This window comes from Suricata suricatta, chromosome 6 (genome assembly GCF_006229205.1).
Source record: "Suricata suricatta isolate VVHF042 chromosome 6, meerkat_22Aug2017_6uvM2_HiC, whole genome shotgun sequence".
Classification (NCBI taxonomy): domain Eukaryota; kingdom Metazoa; phylum Chordata; class Mammalia; order Carnivora; family Herpestidae; genus Suricata; species Suricata suricatta.
Window position 1 is genome coordinate 12910781 of NC_043705.1, and position 17010 is coordinate 12927790.

At 57.5% G+C, this 17010-nt stretch overlaps 1 protein-coding gene across 1 annotated transcript in view; it reads right to left on the reverse strand.

The window, feature by feature from the left end:
• The window catches only part of ADAMTS2 (ADAM metallopeptidase with thrombospondin type 1 motif 2), a 229405-nt gene that overhangs the window by 138345 nt on the left and 74050 nt on the right, over nt 1-17010 (reverse strand). The window contains exon 3 of the mRNA XM_029941147.1: nt 15209-15368. Within this exon, the coding sequence (XP_029797007.1) occupies nt 15209-15368 (160 nt within the window). The remainder of the gene's footprint in view (nt 1-15208; nt 15369-17010) is intronic.

Sequence of the window (17010 nt, forward strand, 5' to 3'; positions counted from 1 at the left end):
GGATTCTGACATTGGGAAGTGAATCCTTGTATCCACATCAACTGAGTCAGGCAACTAAGTCAGGGATGGGGGTAGTAGCAGTATCATTTCTAGGCATTTCAAGGGTAGAATTAGTCAGGCTTACCTTCAGATCAGCTCTAGAGGGGGAGGGGGAACTAAAGATAACAGTCCAGGACGCCCTCCTTCAGGGACCAGCAATGCCAAGGCCAGTCATGGAAGTAGGGCAGGAGAAGGAGCCCATCAGGGAGTGGGGGGATGCAAACTTGAATTGAGCTGGTGTGCACCCAGTCTCTGCCAGGCCTGCAGGCCCCCCTCCCCGAAGTTAGAATCCACAATAACACAGGGAGACCAGGCAGGCCACCACAAGAACCTGAGGAGGGAGCAGGGGTCTGCTCAGTGGCTCAGAATAAGGACCTGGATTTGGGGCCTAGGGGTGTCTGACCAAGACCATAGCCACCTGCTCCTCCAGGGGGGAGTCTGGGGTGTGATGCTGAGGGTGCAGTGAGGGGAGAGGGCTGAGGCAGCTGATGTGTGGCCTCCGCACTGAGAGCAGCCTGGATTCAGATCAGTCTTATCGTCCAACTTCCCTCTGCCCCCCACTGGTGAAATCACACCCTTCCACCTTTCAGCCTCAGGATTCCCCCACTTCTGTCCCCCCTTCTGAGATCCAGTCAGGACCTGGCTCAGAAGGAGGTCAGCAAAGGCCCGAGGCAGGACCATCCCCTAAGACGGTGAAACTGGAGCCCACCCCACCTCCTTTCAAGGGGCAGCAGGTGACCCCCTGTATGTGGGAGCATAGGTGCCTCTCACCCAGGTGGAAGGCCCAGGGGCACCTTGGTGGTGCCCCCAAGTCAGAAGTTATCTGGCCTTGTGACCCTTCTCTTGGACGGGTACCCAAAGGCAAGAGTCCTGGAACCCACTGAGAAGGGTCACAGTTTCAGGGTGACCCATGGGTCTCTATGAGACCAAGGCCACCTCCAAGGCCCAGAGCAGCAGGACATTGTCCAGGAATACATCCAGTCCAGGGAAACTCCATGTTTCACTCCATGAAGACATAGATACGTCTGTGTGCATGTATGTGTGTTGCATGTGCATACGTGCATATGTGTGTGTGTGTGTGTGTGTGTGTGTGTGTGTGTGTGTGTGTGTGTATGAGAGAGAGAGAGAGAAACAGAAAGAGTTTGGGCATGTATAACTACACACCAGAAGTCATCTTTGCCCCAGAGCCTCACTCCGTTGCCAACCAGGGCAGGCAGGGCCAGGATGAGGAGCTGGGCCGGATGGAAACCAGTGGGGAGGAAGGGACCGGTGTGCCCCACCCGGAAGAGGCATGGCGCCTCCCACTAAACACTGTCTCCAGGAACAGGCCCAGGGTTTCCAAGCCTTCAGATCTTTCTGAGAAACTGAAAATTGAGATTTTAATGTGAAACCTCTTGACTTTCAAGCATATACTCACAGTTTTGGAAGACAACATGTGAGTGAAATGCAACAGGGGTGGGGGGCGGGGGATACTGCCCGGGAGACTCTGGATGAGCCTGGCTTTAGTCTAATGCCCCCAGTTTTACAAAAAAGGAAACTGAGGCTGGACCAGAGCAGAGACCAGCAAGCCAGGGGCACGCTGAGTCCCCTGGCTTCCTCAACTCCCTGGGCAGCCACAGCCCTTGGGGAGCACCCACACATGCTAGAGAAGAGACACTAAGAAAGAAACACTGAGACACCAAGAAAGAGGTCAGGCCTTCATCACCAAGTACCTAAACTGGGGGTCTTACAGTGCTGGCCTCCTGGGCATGAAGACCCTGAGTCCCTCCCCATCTAAGGTCCTGTTTGTTCTGTCCTACAGGTGATGAAAGCCAAGGATGTATGCAGCCCCTGGGATATCGCCCAGAACGAAGGAACTCAGTCAGCTGACCACAGGCTTCTTGAACCTACAATTGACCATTTGCTCCCCAGGTTGCAGAGGTTCATTGCCTTGACAATGAACATGCATGCCAGAGAAGCAGAGCCCCGACCAGCCTGATCAGTGGGTTGGGACTGCCCTGGGGCTCGGTGGGGGAATGGGGCCATTTTCAGGGGCTTGGGGGCTGAGCCTAACCAAACAGCCACCCCACCCAGGTTCTGTCTAGAGGCCCAGATGGCGCCTCCCCTTACCACACCCCCTTCCCACTAATGCTCTGCAGATGGGCTCCCCCAAAGGCCTCCAAGAAAAACACAGCGACCGCAGATCTCTCCTCACAGAGACAGAACCTCTGGAGCAGTCCCTTGTGACATTCCCAAAATGAAAATAAAAATTCCTCTGAAGTGCATTTCAACTCCGAGGCAGCACTGGCTGCACTGAGAGCTCGGTCCCGGCCGCCACGGGAACACTGTGGGCTCAGGCTCCAGGCACAAAAGCCACCCTGTGACCCTCATGCACCCACCGCCATCAGGGACCTGCTTGACCCATATGCAGCTTCTCAAATTTTTGAATCAGCTGCCAACTTTTGAAAATGAAGAGGTTACTGGGGTGCCTGGATGGCTCAGTCTGTTAAGCATCCAACTTTGGCTTACTCAGATCATAATCTCAAAGTTCGTGAGTTTGAGCCCCATGTCAGGCTCTGGGCTGACAGCTCGCTCAGAGCCTGGAGCCTGATTTGGATTCTGTGTCTCCTTCTCTCTCTGCCCCTCCCCCGTTCATGCTCTCTGTCTCTCAGAGAGAAAGAAAAGAAAGAAAGAAAATGAAGAGGTTTTACATAAAATCACAATTTCTGGCTTCTCCTGAAATCAGAAGTCCTCCTGCTGTTGACCCCAAGTTGGTCTGTGCCCCGATGCGGGCCCACCTCTGTCTGTGCTGCCTATTCAGCCCTGCTCTGCAGAGCTGCATCCCCCAGTGCCCTCAGTGGGCACCCGAGTCTCTAGACAAGGTCACAGGGACACGAGCTCTCGTCCTATGGGGCTCTGAGCCCTCTAGGGGTCCACCCCTCCTGAACCTTGGCCATGGACACAGATTCCCATACCCAATGCACGAGCTCTAGCCTGCAGCTCTGAGTTGGGGGGAGAGGCCTACAGGCCATCACCCCCTTCGTCTATAACCTGAGTCCCTCTGAGCCCCCCAACCCAAACAACCTTAACTGAACTTGGCTCAACTTGAACTTCTGAGTCCCAGTGAGGACTCGTGTCTGTGGTCTGGGGATCTCGGGGCAGCTCTTGGTCCTTGGACCACCCACATTGGCCCAGTGCCCCAGCTCTTTGTTCTTCTGACCCCATCAACTGCATGTGTCCTCCCACACCTGACACAGTGCCGTCCCCATCCTGTGGACCGTCAAAGCACTGAGGCTAGAGGGTGAACCCTAGCCCCGCGGCACTCCCTAGAGACCCCGAAATCACCAAAGAAACTTTCAGCGAGGAATCTGCAGATTGTGTTTTAAACCATCCCAAACATGGGTCCAGAGAGCTCTGGATAAAAGACTTTAAAAAAAAAAAAAAAAAGCCCAGACACACAGGTATCTCCCAGGCCTGGGCCCCAGCAAAGAGAAGATTCTGGCAAGTGCTGCCTTGCTGGGTCTGCAGGCCAGGGTGGGGGCAGGGAGTTTGGGAGGGGCCTGCCTGCTGTTCAGGCTCCTCCCTGACCTTAGGGGAGAACATGGTACTTTCTGGTGGCAGCTCTCCCCTCTGGCCACCGTGAAGATCACCTGCCAGGACCCCCGATGTTCCTGCAGCTCTATGGCTCCATGTTTCATCCTCTCCAATCCCCGCACCCTGGGGCCAGACCCCCATCTCTCCCCGGGCCACAGTGGCGGCCTCCTCAGGGCTCCCTGCCTCTTCCCCTCTCACCCTCCCCGGTGGAACCAGGCCACATTGTTTCTCTACTTACACCAGGGCACCACCCCTCCCTCTGAGACTGAGTCACGGGACCCACCCCCATCGGCTCCTCAGGCCCCTCCAGCTGCACCCCCACAAGGCCAAGTGCACTCCCCTCAGGGCACTCCCCTGCCGCCTCCCACCCTCTCCTTTCCCAGCAAACTACAACCCACAAGTCAGATGTGGCTCCGCCCCCCAGTCACTGTGGTCAGTTTACAGCATTTCCCATCATCTGTAACTGCATAGGCCTTTGGGGACCTCCCAGGTCACCACAAGCTGTATGAGCGTAGGGGCAGGGATGCGTGGGGGCCACGTCTGTCTGGCTCCCAGAGTCCCAAGCGCCTGGCCCAGTGCCGGGCTCTGCGTGGGCCATCTGTAAAGATCTGGTGAATGGACTGAATGAGAAAAGGATATGGTTTCCACGGGGCATTTCATGTTCAAAGACGATGGCGCAGTGACACTAGCTGGAGCCCACTGGGGGCACTGCTAACCCTGGCCCAAGAGCACTGCTGTCTGCAGCTAGTCTCCCCGGTGCAGCAGCGAAGGCCAGGGGCCACCTGACATTCCAGGGCACCCCAGGCCACATTCCACGGGCACAGACCCAAGAATCCTCAACTGGGGAGTGTAAGTGGCAGTAATAAAAGTGGGCTTCAGCAGCCAGGCCTCAAACACCTTCCAGGACCACCCGCTTCCCCAGGAATGAGGCCCGTGTGGCCAGGCCTCAAGGGCACCCACATTCATCTTCTCTTCTTGGTTATTCAAGCACCAACTGTATGTCAGATGCTCCACCCGGTGCCCGGAATTCAGCAGCAAGTAGAAGATTCTCCCCACAGCTAATGTGCTAGGTGACCCCAGAATGTACTTCACTCCCTTGCTGGGCCTCGGTTTCTGCATGCTTGGAAGACCCCACGGGTCCTGAAGACAGACAGCCTTCAGGTGGGCGGCTCCTGGGGTGAAAAGGAGATGCCGCAGAGGAAGCCAGGCAGCCTTGGGTCCTAGCCTGCTCCTCCCGGCCACACGCAGGGGCTGACAGCCTGCCTTCAGTTGTGGCTCTCACAACTTACCAGCTGTGTGGCCATCCATGTCTCAGTTTCCTCATCTGTAAAATGGACACAACCAAGCCCACTGGGTAGTTGCACAAGTCCATGAAACAATGTGCCTGCAGTGCCCTCGTGAATGCCTGCACGAGTGACCGGTCCTCCCACAGGCCCTCCATAAACACGTGTCCCTGAGCCACCGACGCGGCTCCAGGGACAGAAGAATCACTCGCAGTCTGGGCTCTGCAAAGATTGGCTTTTGTGCAACAAAAACGAATAAAGCCGAAAAGAAAAGGGGAACCAGGGCCTGGGGGGAAAGGCTTGTATCAAACGTGACAGAAAGTCGATAAGCGGATCAAGAGCTTATCCTGCTATGTAAGACCCCAGAAGATGAACGCGCAAAGGACTTAAACAGGAAGAGGAGACACACAAAGTAACCACACCCGGGGAGGTCACTCAACCTCGCTGGTCATCAGAGAAGCACAAATGAAAGGAAAGAGCAGCACTGCTTCCCTAACGGGTCAGGAAATACCGGGCAGCAGAGCCCCTGTGCTGGCAAGGATTTGGTGACTTGGTGACGGGGGAGCTGCGGCGGAACACCAGTAGGGCCCTACCCCACTTGCACTTGGACTCCATGATTACTGCAGTCGCCTCCTGACAGCTGCTCAGAGCCAGGGCTCCGGGGTGTCGGGCTGACTCAGTCCGTGGCTGGCAGGGTCAGCAATAGGAGAGGAATCTGGGTCCCTCTGCCAAGGGATCCCCAAACCCAATATCAAGAGAGGTTGCACTGTGGGCAGGGGGCGTTACCGCCGACTTAAACAGCAGCTGGGTGGACAGCTGGCCCGGGGCACCCCCACGAGCTCCCATCCACCCCAGCAGATCTGGGCCCCTCCCCAAAGTGGGGAAAGAACACGTGGCCCGTCAGAGAGGGAAGGACACGTGTACATCTGCAGAGACTCTGGACTGCACACCAGGCCCGGCAACCCTGTCCCACAGAGCAGGGCCTCTGCCTCCAGGAGTGACAGAAGCTTCTAGGGCTACCCAGAATCTGCCCACCTGTGGGGCTGTGTCTGGGGTCCCTGCCCCCAACCCCAGAGTCTGGAAGTCAAATGGGCCTGGCCTATGGCCACTGCCATCTGTTTCAGGAAACCCCCTTACTCTGAACCAGGGCAGCCAGGAGCAGTGGAATGGGAGCAGCTCAGAGGTCAGAAGAGCGGGCCCAAATTCTGGCTTCTGCACTTGGCTCGGCCACCTGACCTGTCTCTCCTCCCCCAGGATCCCTGTCTCAGCTGGGTCACAACCATCTACCACCCTCCGGGGTCGGGGTCCGCAGGCCTTTCAAGAGCCAGGAGCCGCCCTTGATCCCTCCCCTCACACCCATGTCCCGTGAGCTCTACCTCAAGGCACACCCTGAACCCATCTGCCCACCATCTGTCACTGGCCGGGGGGACCACCCAGGAGGCCTCACAGGCCTCCCTGCCCCCACTCTCTCCACTGAGAGCCTCCAAAGGCTTCCCACTGCTGGGAGAGCAAGGCCCACCTTGCACCCCAACTGCACAGACCCAGCCTTCCCCACGTCCCCGGGCCTGGTGCCCAGTGCCTCTGCACGTGCTATGCCCTCTGTCTGGAGCAGTCTTCCTGGGGCAGGCCTTCCCGCCAGCCGGGTGCGCATCGCCTCCCACCTGGAGTAGCCCCCTCCCTTACCCGCCCTCGCTCCCGCTACCCTTCTCCTGGATTTTACTCTGTTTGCTGATTTACCCCTCTGCTCCCTGTGTGTCCCCGCGGGCTGGTGAGCTCTGAAAGAGCAGGGACTTCCTCTGGGGTCATTCCCTGATGTGTCCCCAGCACCCAATCCAGGCCCAGACACAAGGTGGGTGCACAGTAAGAACATCTTGAGTGAAAGAATGAATGAACGAGTGAATGAGAGAACAAAGGTGCCCCCTCTAAGCCTCAGTGCCCCATCTCAGGTGTACAGCTGTCATTCCCATCACTGCCCCTGTGCCCGGGGAGCAGCACCAGGCACCTGGTCCATCCCCAGCCCGGGTCAGTGCCATCCGCCTCCCTGTGCAGGCCCCACTTCAAGGCCATGTCCCGCTTCCAGCCCTGGCCCGAATCCCGAGCAACCTCTCACCAGAGCCCTGACCTCACCCCAAGTGTATACCTCACTTTGCCTGGACATCCCCCGGGGGGTGCTCCGGCTGCACATCAGGGGATGAAGCTGACACCCCAGGACTGAGCCCAGACAGATGGAGCCAAGTGAGAAGCTCTGGGAGAGACACCCCAGCTCCAGCCCCAGAAGCCGCCCCCAATTCCACACGTGTGTGAGCATGTGTGCATGTGCAAGGAAGAGGGAGAGAGGGGAGCCTGAGCGTCAGAGGGGGAGAGAGCCAGACACCAACATCTCCACCTAATTGTGTGACCTTTTCACAGCTCGGAGTTCCTTCAGGGCCAAGTGCACAGCGCTGCTTGGTATTAATTTCAAAGAGAAATGGGTCAAGGAAAATTGGAAATTTTTCTAGAAAACACTTCAGGCATGGAGCTGGCTGAAGTGTCTGCTGCTCTGTGGAGATTTCTGAGGAAGTGGGCCTGAGATCAGGGGCTTCCAGCAGGTACAAATCCACAGAGTTCAGACCCCGGGTCCAAATGCAGTTTCTTCTTCCGGGGAAGGGCCTCCTGTCCCATTTGGTGACACCTGGAGCTGTCTCTGCAGCCCGATTCCCCAGATGCTGGGACCCAGCGCCTCTCACTTGCCATCGGGCACCTCCACATCCCCAAAAGGTCCATGTCCTGGGCCCCTGCCTCCTGCCCCTCGTTGTGTGGACACGGCACACAGGAGCCGATGTCTCCTTCACAGCTGTCCCATGGGGGCACCTGAGGGGTGCAGAGAGACTTGCCAGGGTCTCCGGGGAGGCTCAGGCCCGGCTGCTCCCACCCAGAGCAGGCCGACTGGCACATCTAAAGCACAAAAGCCACAGACGTGTTAAGTTGCCCCTGGAGACATCACATCTCTTCCAGAAACATCCCAGTCTGCTGTGCTGAAGAGCTTACAAAGAGCAGGCCACGCGGAGCCCGCGGCCAGTGCGACAACCAGATGCACTGCTCTTGCTAATTAAACTCCAGACGCGCCCGGAGCAGACACGGCTTTAACTCCCCAGCCGCGCATCTGGAAACCAGGCATGGTTACCTCTGGGGGACATTCGCAACACAAATATCAGGGAAAGAAAGAAGGAGCAGCAGCTGACTGTGTCCGTGGGAGAGAGAGCCAGGGAGAAGAGGTGGGGAGGGCAGGGGGCCCGCAGAGCCTGCGCTAACAGCCTGAATCAGGGGGATGGGTAACAGCAAGGGTGGAGCAGGCGCCGTGCCAAGGCTGTTTAAGTCCCACGCACCCTGTGCCATTGCGCCCATTTTACAGATGAGGTGGGTACACTTGACCTCGACACCCAAACTGCCTGGCTCCTGAGAGCCACTGGCCTGTCTCTGAGAACTGTCCACCACACCTGAGTTGGGGCCACCCTCAGGCCATGGCCAAGCCGCCGCCCCCAGGTCACCTTCGTCATCTGTTTATGGTGCTCCGGCAAAGATCAGGTCTTTCCTGGGCCATGATCACTTGGCTGGCTCGCCCCTGAACGAGATCCCACACAAACTCAGGAGGGGAGAGGGAGGGAGGAGGGCAGGCCTGAGACACAGAGACAGCTCAATTTATGTTTGAGGAAAGCAACTGAGCACGTGGTCTGTCCACAGCAGCCAGGCAGAGTGCCAGTCACAGGCCGTGTCTCGGGGGCCACACCCAGCAAGTCTCTGCTGCATAGCCCGCCACCGGCCAGGGCCCCCCAGTGTAGAGCCCAGGCAGAAAGCACAGCCCCTGCTCACCGACAGCTCTCGGGCGCTCTCCCAAGTCTGAACCCAGACAACTCTCTCCAGGTCTGGGAGAATGTGCAACCCCAGCTGTCCCGGCACCCACCCCCACCCACCCCTCGGGCGTGAGGCCACGTCACCAGGCTGGCATCTCCTACAGCCATCCAGGGGGGCCGACCGAAGAGCGGCGGGCGCCCTGAGGCCTCTGCCAAGGGTGCGCTCAGCTCTGAAACACGCCTCCAGGAGCCGGGCCAGCTGCCTTGGGTTTCCTCTGGTCCCTGAGCAGCAGGCGCAGCCCAGTGGGGGTGGAATGAAGAGGGGAAGGTGAGGGTCCCTTGGAATCAAGCACGGAGGCCCCTAGGCTTTCAGCTGCAACTCTGAGCTGGCTAAGCAGGGCATGAAGCCAAGTCTGGTGTGAGAGCCCCCAGGTCTCCACCCCAGGGGGCCAGGCCCAGCCGCAGGGCTCCAGTGAGGGACTCAGGGATGCCTGGGTTGGGGACTCAGAGAGAAGCCACCAGAAACCAGCTAGGCCTGGGGCTCAGGGTGCTAGGCCAGCCGAGGGCCTCTCTCTCCACCCTGACAGAACCTCAGGCTTTAACACTTAGACACCGTGAAGGCTGGATCATGGCCCCCAGGATGTCCACAGCCTAATCTGCAGACCCTATAAGTGCTGTCTTATATGGCTAAAGGGACTCAACTTATCCTTAACTTAATCACACCAAGGCTCCTGAAATGGCCACCAGCCAAGGGATGCTGGTGGCCACTAGAAGCTGGGAGAGGCTAGGAAGGGATTCCCCTCATTGCTGCTCCAGAGGGAGCCAACCTTGCTCACACCTTGATTTTCGCCCCTTAAGGTCTATTTTGGATTTCTGGCCTCCACAATTCTGAGACAATAAACCTGTATTGTCTTAAGCCACGAAGCTTGTGGTAATGTCTCTGGAAACAGAGTGCAGAGAGGAAAGCCTCCACGATCTAGCCTCCAGCAGCGTAGCAGCCCCCTCCACACCCACTCCGGGCCTCAGCCTCTGCCTGGTGCCTCACACTCACTGCCTCACCGAGATTGGCCTGATCATCTACCTGCTACTGAGTGGAGCCTTGCCCACCTCCCGTCCGTGGCCTGTCCTGACGGGACTCCACTCTCGCCATCACACCCCACTCCAGACTCCTGCCTCCAACCTGGACCACAGAGGGCTGCTTATGGCACAGAACTATCTCTACAGCCTACAGAGACTGCCTGCAGGACGCCATCCACACTCTGGAACATTCCAGGCTGTAGCCCCCACCAGCTTGTAGCATCAGCTCTGTCCCCCGGCTCCTGGCCCTGCATACCTACCTCCAGCTTCACTCCTGCGGCAAACCCTTCCCTCTCCTCAGAAGCATGGGAAATTCCTACCCGGCTCAAGGCAATGTCACGGGATGGATGTAGTGTGCAGCGGGTCAGCAGAGGAGCCACTGTGGGCCACTGGGTGGAGATTGTAGGCTGGCCACGCGGAGGAGCCCAGAGCGCCAGCGCCCTGTCTGCTCTCTCTCGCCGGCTTTCCTTGGCAGCAGGAGGGCAGAGCATTCCTGAGGGCGGCATGCCTCCTCTGCTCGCCAGGGAGGATACCGCAGCCTGACAGCAGCGGGCAGAGGCTTGGCACAGGCTGCTTCCGAGGAGGCGGCAGCCAAGGTCACGGGCACTGAGCTGCCTGACTTCTCTTCCTTCAGCCAAGACTCAGAGCAAAGCAGGCGGGAGGACACAGTGGCCCATGGGCAGTTCCGTGGGACAGAGACCACCCACCTAGCAGGTGCACAGAGCCCCTCCTCCAGCCTAAGGCCATGCCCCGGGCCTGCAGGGGGCCTAGAAGAGCACCCCCTAGAGAAGCACAGAGGATGCTTCCATCTCTGCGTCTCATAAGCACAGGTGGGCAATGGGAGGCCGTTTTATTTGGCTCATATTGGTACTTTTTAGAAATTCAAAGCAACATTTTAAAATCATGACAGTTCACATGAAGGTTCTTATGTCTAGATTCTCTTGACAGTGAGAGTATCACTGCCCCAAGCCCCCACTTCCACCAGGTCATGCTCAGGGGAACTGAGCAGGCGTCAGTGCCCATGACGAGGCCACAGCTGGATGCCACATGCCACCACATTCACGATACTGTTTGCCTTTTAGTTGAGACACATTCTCTGTGTCAATTGTTATTTATTTGTTTTTTAATTATGTCATGTTTATTTTTGAGAGAGAGAGCACGAGCAGGGGAGGGGCAGAAAGAGAGGGAAACACAGAATCTGAAGCAGGCTCCAGGCTCCAAGCTGTCAGCCAGAGCCCCATGTGGGGATCAAACCCATGAACCGTGAGATCATGACCTGAGCCAAAGTCGGATGCTTAACCGACTGAGCCACCCAGGTGCCCCTGTGTTGATCGTTCATATCAGAAGGAGGGAAATGAAAGTCAGGCCAAGGATGGGCGTCACTATTTTTCTTACCCTCTGCCACCATCCTCATTGACATTGTCCTCTGGGTCATGCTGGCCTTGTGTCTTGGGATGGCAGGGCTCTCTGCTAATGGCACCAAGGGCCCGACAGAGAGACCATAGGCCCAGCTCATGGCCCGGGGATCTGTCCCACCCTGTGGGGATCTTCTGGGTCCCGCAGACAGCCAGGCCCTGCGTGTCAGCGGCAAGGCCAGCTTCATGCATGTGGTCTTCGGGCAAGCCTGGCCACAGAACTGCCCAGCCTCTCCAGGCCACACAGTCAGGCTAAGGCCAAGGGAAACGGCCCCACCTGAGCTGTGTCTGAGCACTGTCCCCAGGAGGAGCGAGGGGTGCCTGCTCCTCTAAGGATGGGCACCCCATTCACCGCACAGACAGCCCTGCCCGGGAGGACTGGTTCACTTCCTCTGTGAGCTGACTGGTGGCCCAAAGATTCCTGGGACCTGTGAATGTCACCTTATGTGGCAAAAAGAGGTGACTAGATGACAGACCTTGAGATGGGGGGAGACCCTTCTGGATCACGTGGATGGGCCCTTAATGCAATCACACGCACTCTATGAGAGGGAGGCAGAGGTGGACTGTTCAGTCCACACAGAAGAGGAAGAGGCAGTGTGACCAAGGGGCAGAGACTAGAGTGACATGGCCACAAGCCAAGGGACCTCAGCAGCCACCAGAAGCTGGAGGAGGCCGGAACAGATCGCCCATGGCCTCCAGAAGGAGCATGGCCCTGCCCACACTTGACGTCTGCCCAGTGATGATCCTCCTGTCGGCCTTCTGCCTTCCAGAACCGGGAGGAGATAACGCACTGCAGCTGTTTTAAGCGACCCAGTTGGCAGCAGTATATCACAGTAGCCAGAGAGTGGGAGGCAGGGACGAGCCAGGGTCGCCGGCTCGAGTACTAGGGCAGCGCTTCCGGACCCGACCAGGGCTCCTCTTCCCACACCCGCTGGCCCTGGCTCCCCGTCCACAGCCCCAGACAGGGTTGACAGATGGCAGCCAGGGCAGGGCTCAGGCACAGGCCTGGAACTCAGAGTGGGACCCCGTCCACGTCTGTGCATAAGTGCAAACACACGTGCACACACCCGTGCACACACACAAAAGCCAAGGAGGCCGATGTTACACAGTCTCCCCCAGCAATATGCCGTCATGGGCACAGGGCTGGCTCAGGGCAGAGACAGAGAATGAGACCAGGTGCACCCAAGCGAGGCCTGGCATAGAGGAGGCCTGGAAATGCCTCTGCCACCTGTCCCCAAAAAGCCGCCCCGGCCCCCTGGCCTCAGCTCTGCCCTCCTGCCCCTGCTCGGCTCCTGGGTCCAGCAGGGCTGAGCAGAAACGTTTCTGCAACATATGTAGGGCCATGAGGAGAGACAGGGTCCCCCTCCTCTCCCTCAAACCTTTGCTCACCCTAATACCCTCCTCCAAGGCCCGAGGGCAATAATATTAAATGCTAGCACATGGCAGACTCTGGCCTGAGTCTGGAAAGACACGTGAACGACTTCACTTTCCATCCATCTTCCCCGGGCAGTCTGCAGCCCAGCAACTGACCTTAGATGACGGAGACTGTTCATGGTAACAATTCTCTGAGGCTGCGTGAACCCCTGAGAGCACCCCAGGAAGGCTGTTGGGTGCTCAGGGAAAAGAGGACAGTGTGTCTCCGTACCCGGAAAGAGCTGTGGGACACACCTACCCACCCCCAACAGGCACCCCTACCCCCAACCCCATACCCAGCCAGATGCAAACATCCCAACTGGAAGAGCCAGAACGGGTATCTTCCCTTCCCCAGAGGACCTATCATATCCACGGCCCATCATGGGCGCTCCCAATGGCTTTCAGAAGTTGCCTCAGTGGGCCATGCCCAGTGGGGCTCAGGAGAGCCTCAAGTCAAGCCTCCTGCTTGCTGCAGCCACAGCTACTCTAATATATCAGAGTCCCCACCAGAACTCACTAGAAGAAAGGATCCCCTGGCCTACACACACACACACACACACACACGCATGCACGCACATGCACACGCACACACTGTGGGCCTGGACAAGGCCCAGGCTAATGGAAAGCTGGACCTTCTAGGTTCACCACAGGCCCTCAGCCCAGCCCCAGCACAACATGCATGGGGACCCCCTCCAGCCAGCGAGTGGGCCTCAGTCCTGAGTGAGTGGGAACAATTAGGCACATCGGTGAGAAATGTACTCTCTGTGGACCAAGTCACCCACACAGTGGACATCACTGAAAGGGGACTTGGCCCCAGACCCCAGGCCTATGTCCTGAACCAACTACCCACAGCCTCACAGCCTGGCCTACCCCCCTACAACCCAGGCCTGAGGCCTAAGGCCCAGCCTGGAATACCTTCACCACACCCACCACCTTCCAGCACAATTTCAGTCTCCAGCCCGTGAGGCCGGCCTTCCCCAGCATCTTGTAAGGCCACTGGTTTCTTGGTTTACTTGGAGTTTGAAATTCCTTTCGTGCACCCTAAATTCCAACAAGGTGAGGGAAGGCAGGACGGATTTAACAGAAAGTACCAAAAGACCAACAGAAGCCCAGAAAACAAGGCAAAGCAGGCAGGGCTGTGGGAGACAGAGGCCACATTCAGGAGACAGACACCACATGGAATCTGGGGTCAGAGCCCAGGGCACCGGGCAACCCCTCTTTGCAGGCCCCACCTCACCTGGCCTGAGCAAAGCCCAGAAGCACCAAGCCCAGAGCCCTCAGCTCTCTGAGACACAAGCCTCTCTGATCCCACTGGACAGAGACAGGCCCAAACTTGCCAAGGACAGCCGGCCAGTATGGTCCCTGATCTCTGGTCTGGGGTACTTTGCCTGCTGGATTTTCACTCCTACACTCACCCTCTGGGGTCATTCTCCATTCCTCCCCGTGCAGAGAAGCTCAGGGATAGGAAAGAGGCAGGAAGGAGCCTAAGCAAGGCCTGGCAGACAGCGATTCATCACCTGGGAACAAGGGGCCGCCCAAAGTATTGATCAGCTCCAGAGAGCCCTGGGCTTCCTGATGGAACAATTCTTCGCAAAGTTATCTGTCGCCACTCCTTGAAATTAGAATAGTGCCCTGATGGCCTGCACCCAATTTATCTGTCAAGCTGGGCAGTCAGAGAGACCTGAAATAAATGAGCCAGAGCGGCCTGGGGTGACGGGAGTGTCTCGGCAAATCACAGCACGGCTGGGCTGGCCCAGTGGGGCCTTCGGGGCTCTCTGTAAACATGCAGATGAGCATGACCCAAGGCCCACCTGCCCTGGCCATCTGCAGCCAGGGGTCCAGGACCCGAGGCTGGGGGCTGAGCCCAGCCTTTAACAACCAGGCACAGGCAAGGCAGCCTCATCTGGTCCCTGGGGCCCTGAGGACCGTGAGGCCTGCTAGGACCATGGTCACACCCCAACCCAGCCTCTCTGCAGTCTGGCACCCAAGATCCCGAGAATGATGGGGAGGTTTGGGCTGGAGGTAGGCCAGGCCTCCTTGAAGGGTCTGAGGGGCTACAGCCAGCAGCTGTCACCATGTCCACCCAGAAGCTCCTGCCATGCTCCTGGGCCCAGAGGGCACCCTGGTTCTAAGTTGAAAAAGAAAAAAGCCAGCCTCATCTGGCTGTCTTCCAGAGGAAGCAGGGTCCAAATGGGGCCTAAAGAGAACCCAGGGCCTTTCTCTAGGAGTGGCCTGGAAGGGGCAGTCAGTCAGTCATCAGTGCAGGGAAAGTGGACCACACAGAGGGAAAGAGAGGCTGTCTGGGGCCAGCAGATACCTTCCTTAAGGAAATAGGCTGAGACGTGGGCACTGGACCAGGCCCAGGTGCAGGCCTAGTCTGTACTTCCCCTGCCCCCTGACACCTGCTGGCTGTGGCCCATGTGCAGCTGCCGCGGAGGCCCCCGCCCCACACCCCAGCACCCCCACTGTGCCACAGGGTCAGTGAGAGCAGGGCTCAGGCTCAGCCTGGGACCAGGCCTGCAGGACGGGGGCCTGGGTTCCCCGGGGGACACAACCAGGGCTCACCAAGCAGCCTTACCTGTGTCCAGGGCCTGTGGCCCCCCCAGAGGAGGGGGTCTGGGGGTGGGTGGTCGGCGATATACCACGTGCACACGGCCCTGCTCAGCCTCCTTGGCTGCCAGCCCCTTCTCCAAGGGCTCGATGAAGAACTCCTCCTCCTCCATACGGATCAGGCCAGCCTGCGGGGCAAAAATGAAATGCTTCAAATTCCCAGAGCACAGCAGACAGACCAAGGAGGGGGAATGACAAGGAGGGTCCCAGAGGGAAGAACCTCCCACCAGACCGTAGGACCAGAGGGACCCTCCCAAGCACCCCAGCTAGGTGCCAGGCTTGAATCCCGGGCCGGGGAAGGGGAGGGAAGGGCACACACGGAAGTCCCACCTGCCCAGAGCCTCCACTTCTAGTCACTGAGGCCAGAGCCCTGGAGGGTGGTGAGTCTGAGCAGGTCTAAGTCGTCCCAACCCCCTCCCCCTGCAGAAGCCCAAATTCCAAGACAAAGGCCCAAATGGTCACCTGGGAGTCCCTGCCACAGGCATGTCCAGTTGGACCGAAACAGTATTTTCAAAAGTTCTGAACCTGACACTCAAACTGATGAGATTTCAGGTTTCAAAACTGGAGTTCCAGTTCCCCCTGTGAAACATGGGCTGACCACAGAGCACGCTGCCCAGCAGCAGATGCCACGGATGGAACGTGCAGCCCTGTGGCCAGCCACAGTCCCATGCCGTCTACCCCTACCTACACTCACATCAGCCACCAGCCCAGACTCCACAGCAACTGGACTGCTGTCTCCCCCAAGACTGGCTGTAGCCCCCCATGCTGAAAAGACCTCCCTGCACCCCTGCCCCTGTCGGGATTGAGGCTGCTCCCATCCAAGACCCTCGGCCTCCCGCTGCCCTCCCAGCCCCTAGCTCGCACACCTCACACCAGCGGCCAGGACAGCCACATCTTTCCAATACGCAGTCGCAGCGGGGCCTCCTCACCTTGGCCATCTGGTAACTGCCCTTCTTCCTTCAGCCCCTGGTTCAGATCTCCCAACTGCAGGCACAGGGCCCTACCCTCCCTTTGGCCACCCAGCCACCACTGCCCTATCCAACTTCCATGCTTTTGATCTTCAATTTATCATCTGTTAACTGACGGTCTCACACTGGAGGCTCCCCGTGTCAACCTACAGATATATTTCCTTTAGATAATACATTTATGACCCACTCAGGGTTCTGGGTTTTTTTTTAACCATTTTACTGAGATATGATTGGCATGTAAAAAGATGTGTATAGTTAATATATATAACCTGATGAGTCTGGGAATAAGTATACACTCATGAAACCACAACCAACAAGAGCAAAAACATATCCAACACCTTTCAAAGTATCTTCCCAACCTCTTTATTATTATCATTTTCTCATGGTAAGAACATGTCATATGATATTTGAGCCTCATAGCAAATTTTAAGTATATGATAGAATATTGTTAGCTATGGGCACTGTGCTATGTAATAGATCTCCAAAACTTGCATAACTGACATTTTGTAACATCCTCTCCCATTTTCTCCTCCCCTCAGTCTCTGATAACCACCATTTTACTCTCCACTGCTATAAGTTTGAGTATTGTATTTTTTAAACATTTTTTTAATGTTTTATTTATTTTTGATACAGAGAGAGACAGAGCATGAGAGGGGGAGGGGCAGAGAGAGAAGGAGACACAGAACTGGAAGCAGGCTCCAGGCTCTGAGCTAGCTGTCAGCACAGAGCCTGACGCGGGGCTCGAACCCACGAACGTGAGATCTGACCTGAGCCGAAGTCGGAGGCTTAACCGACTGAGCCA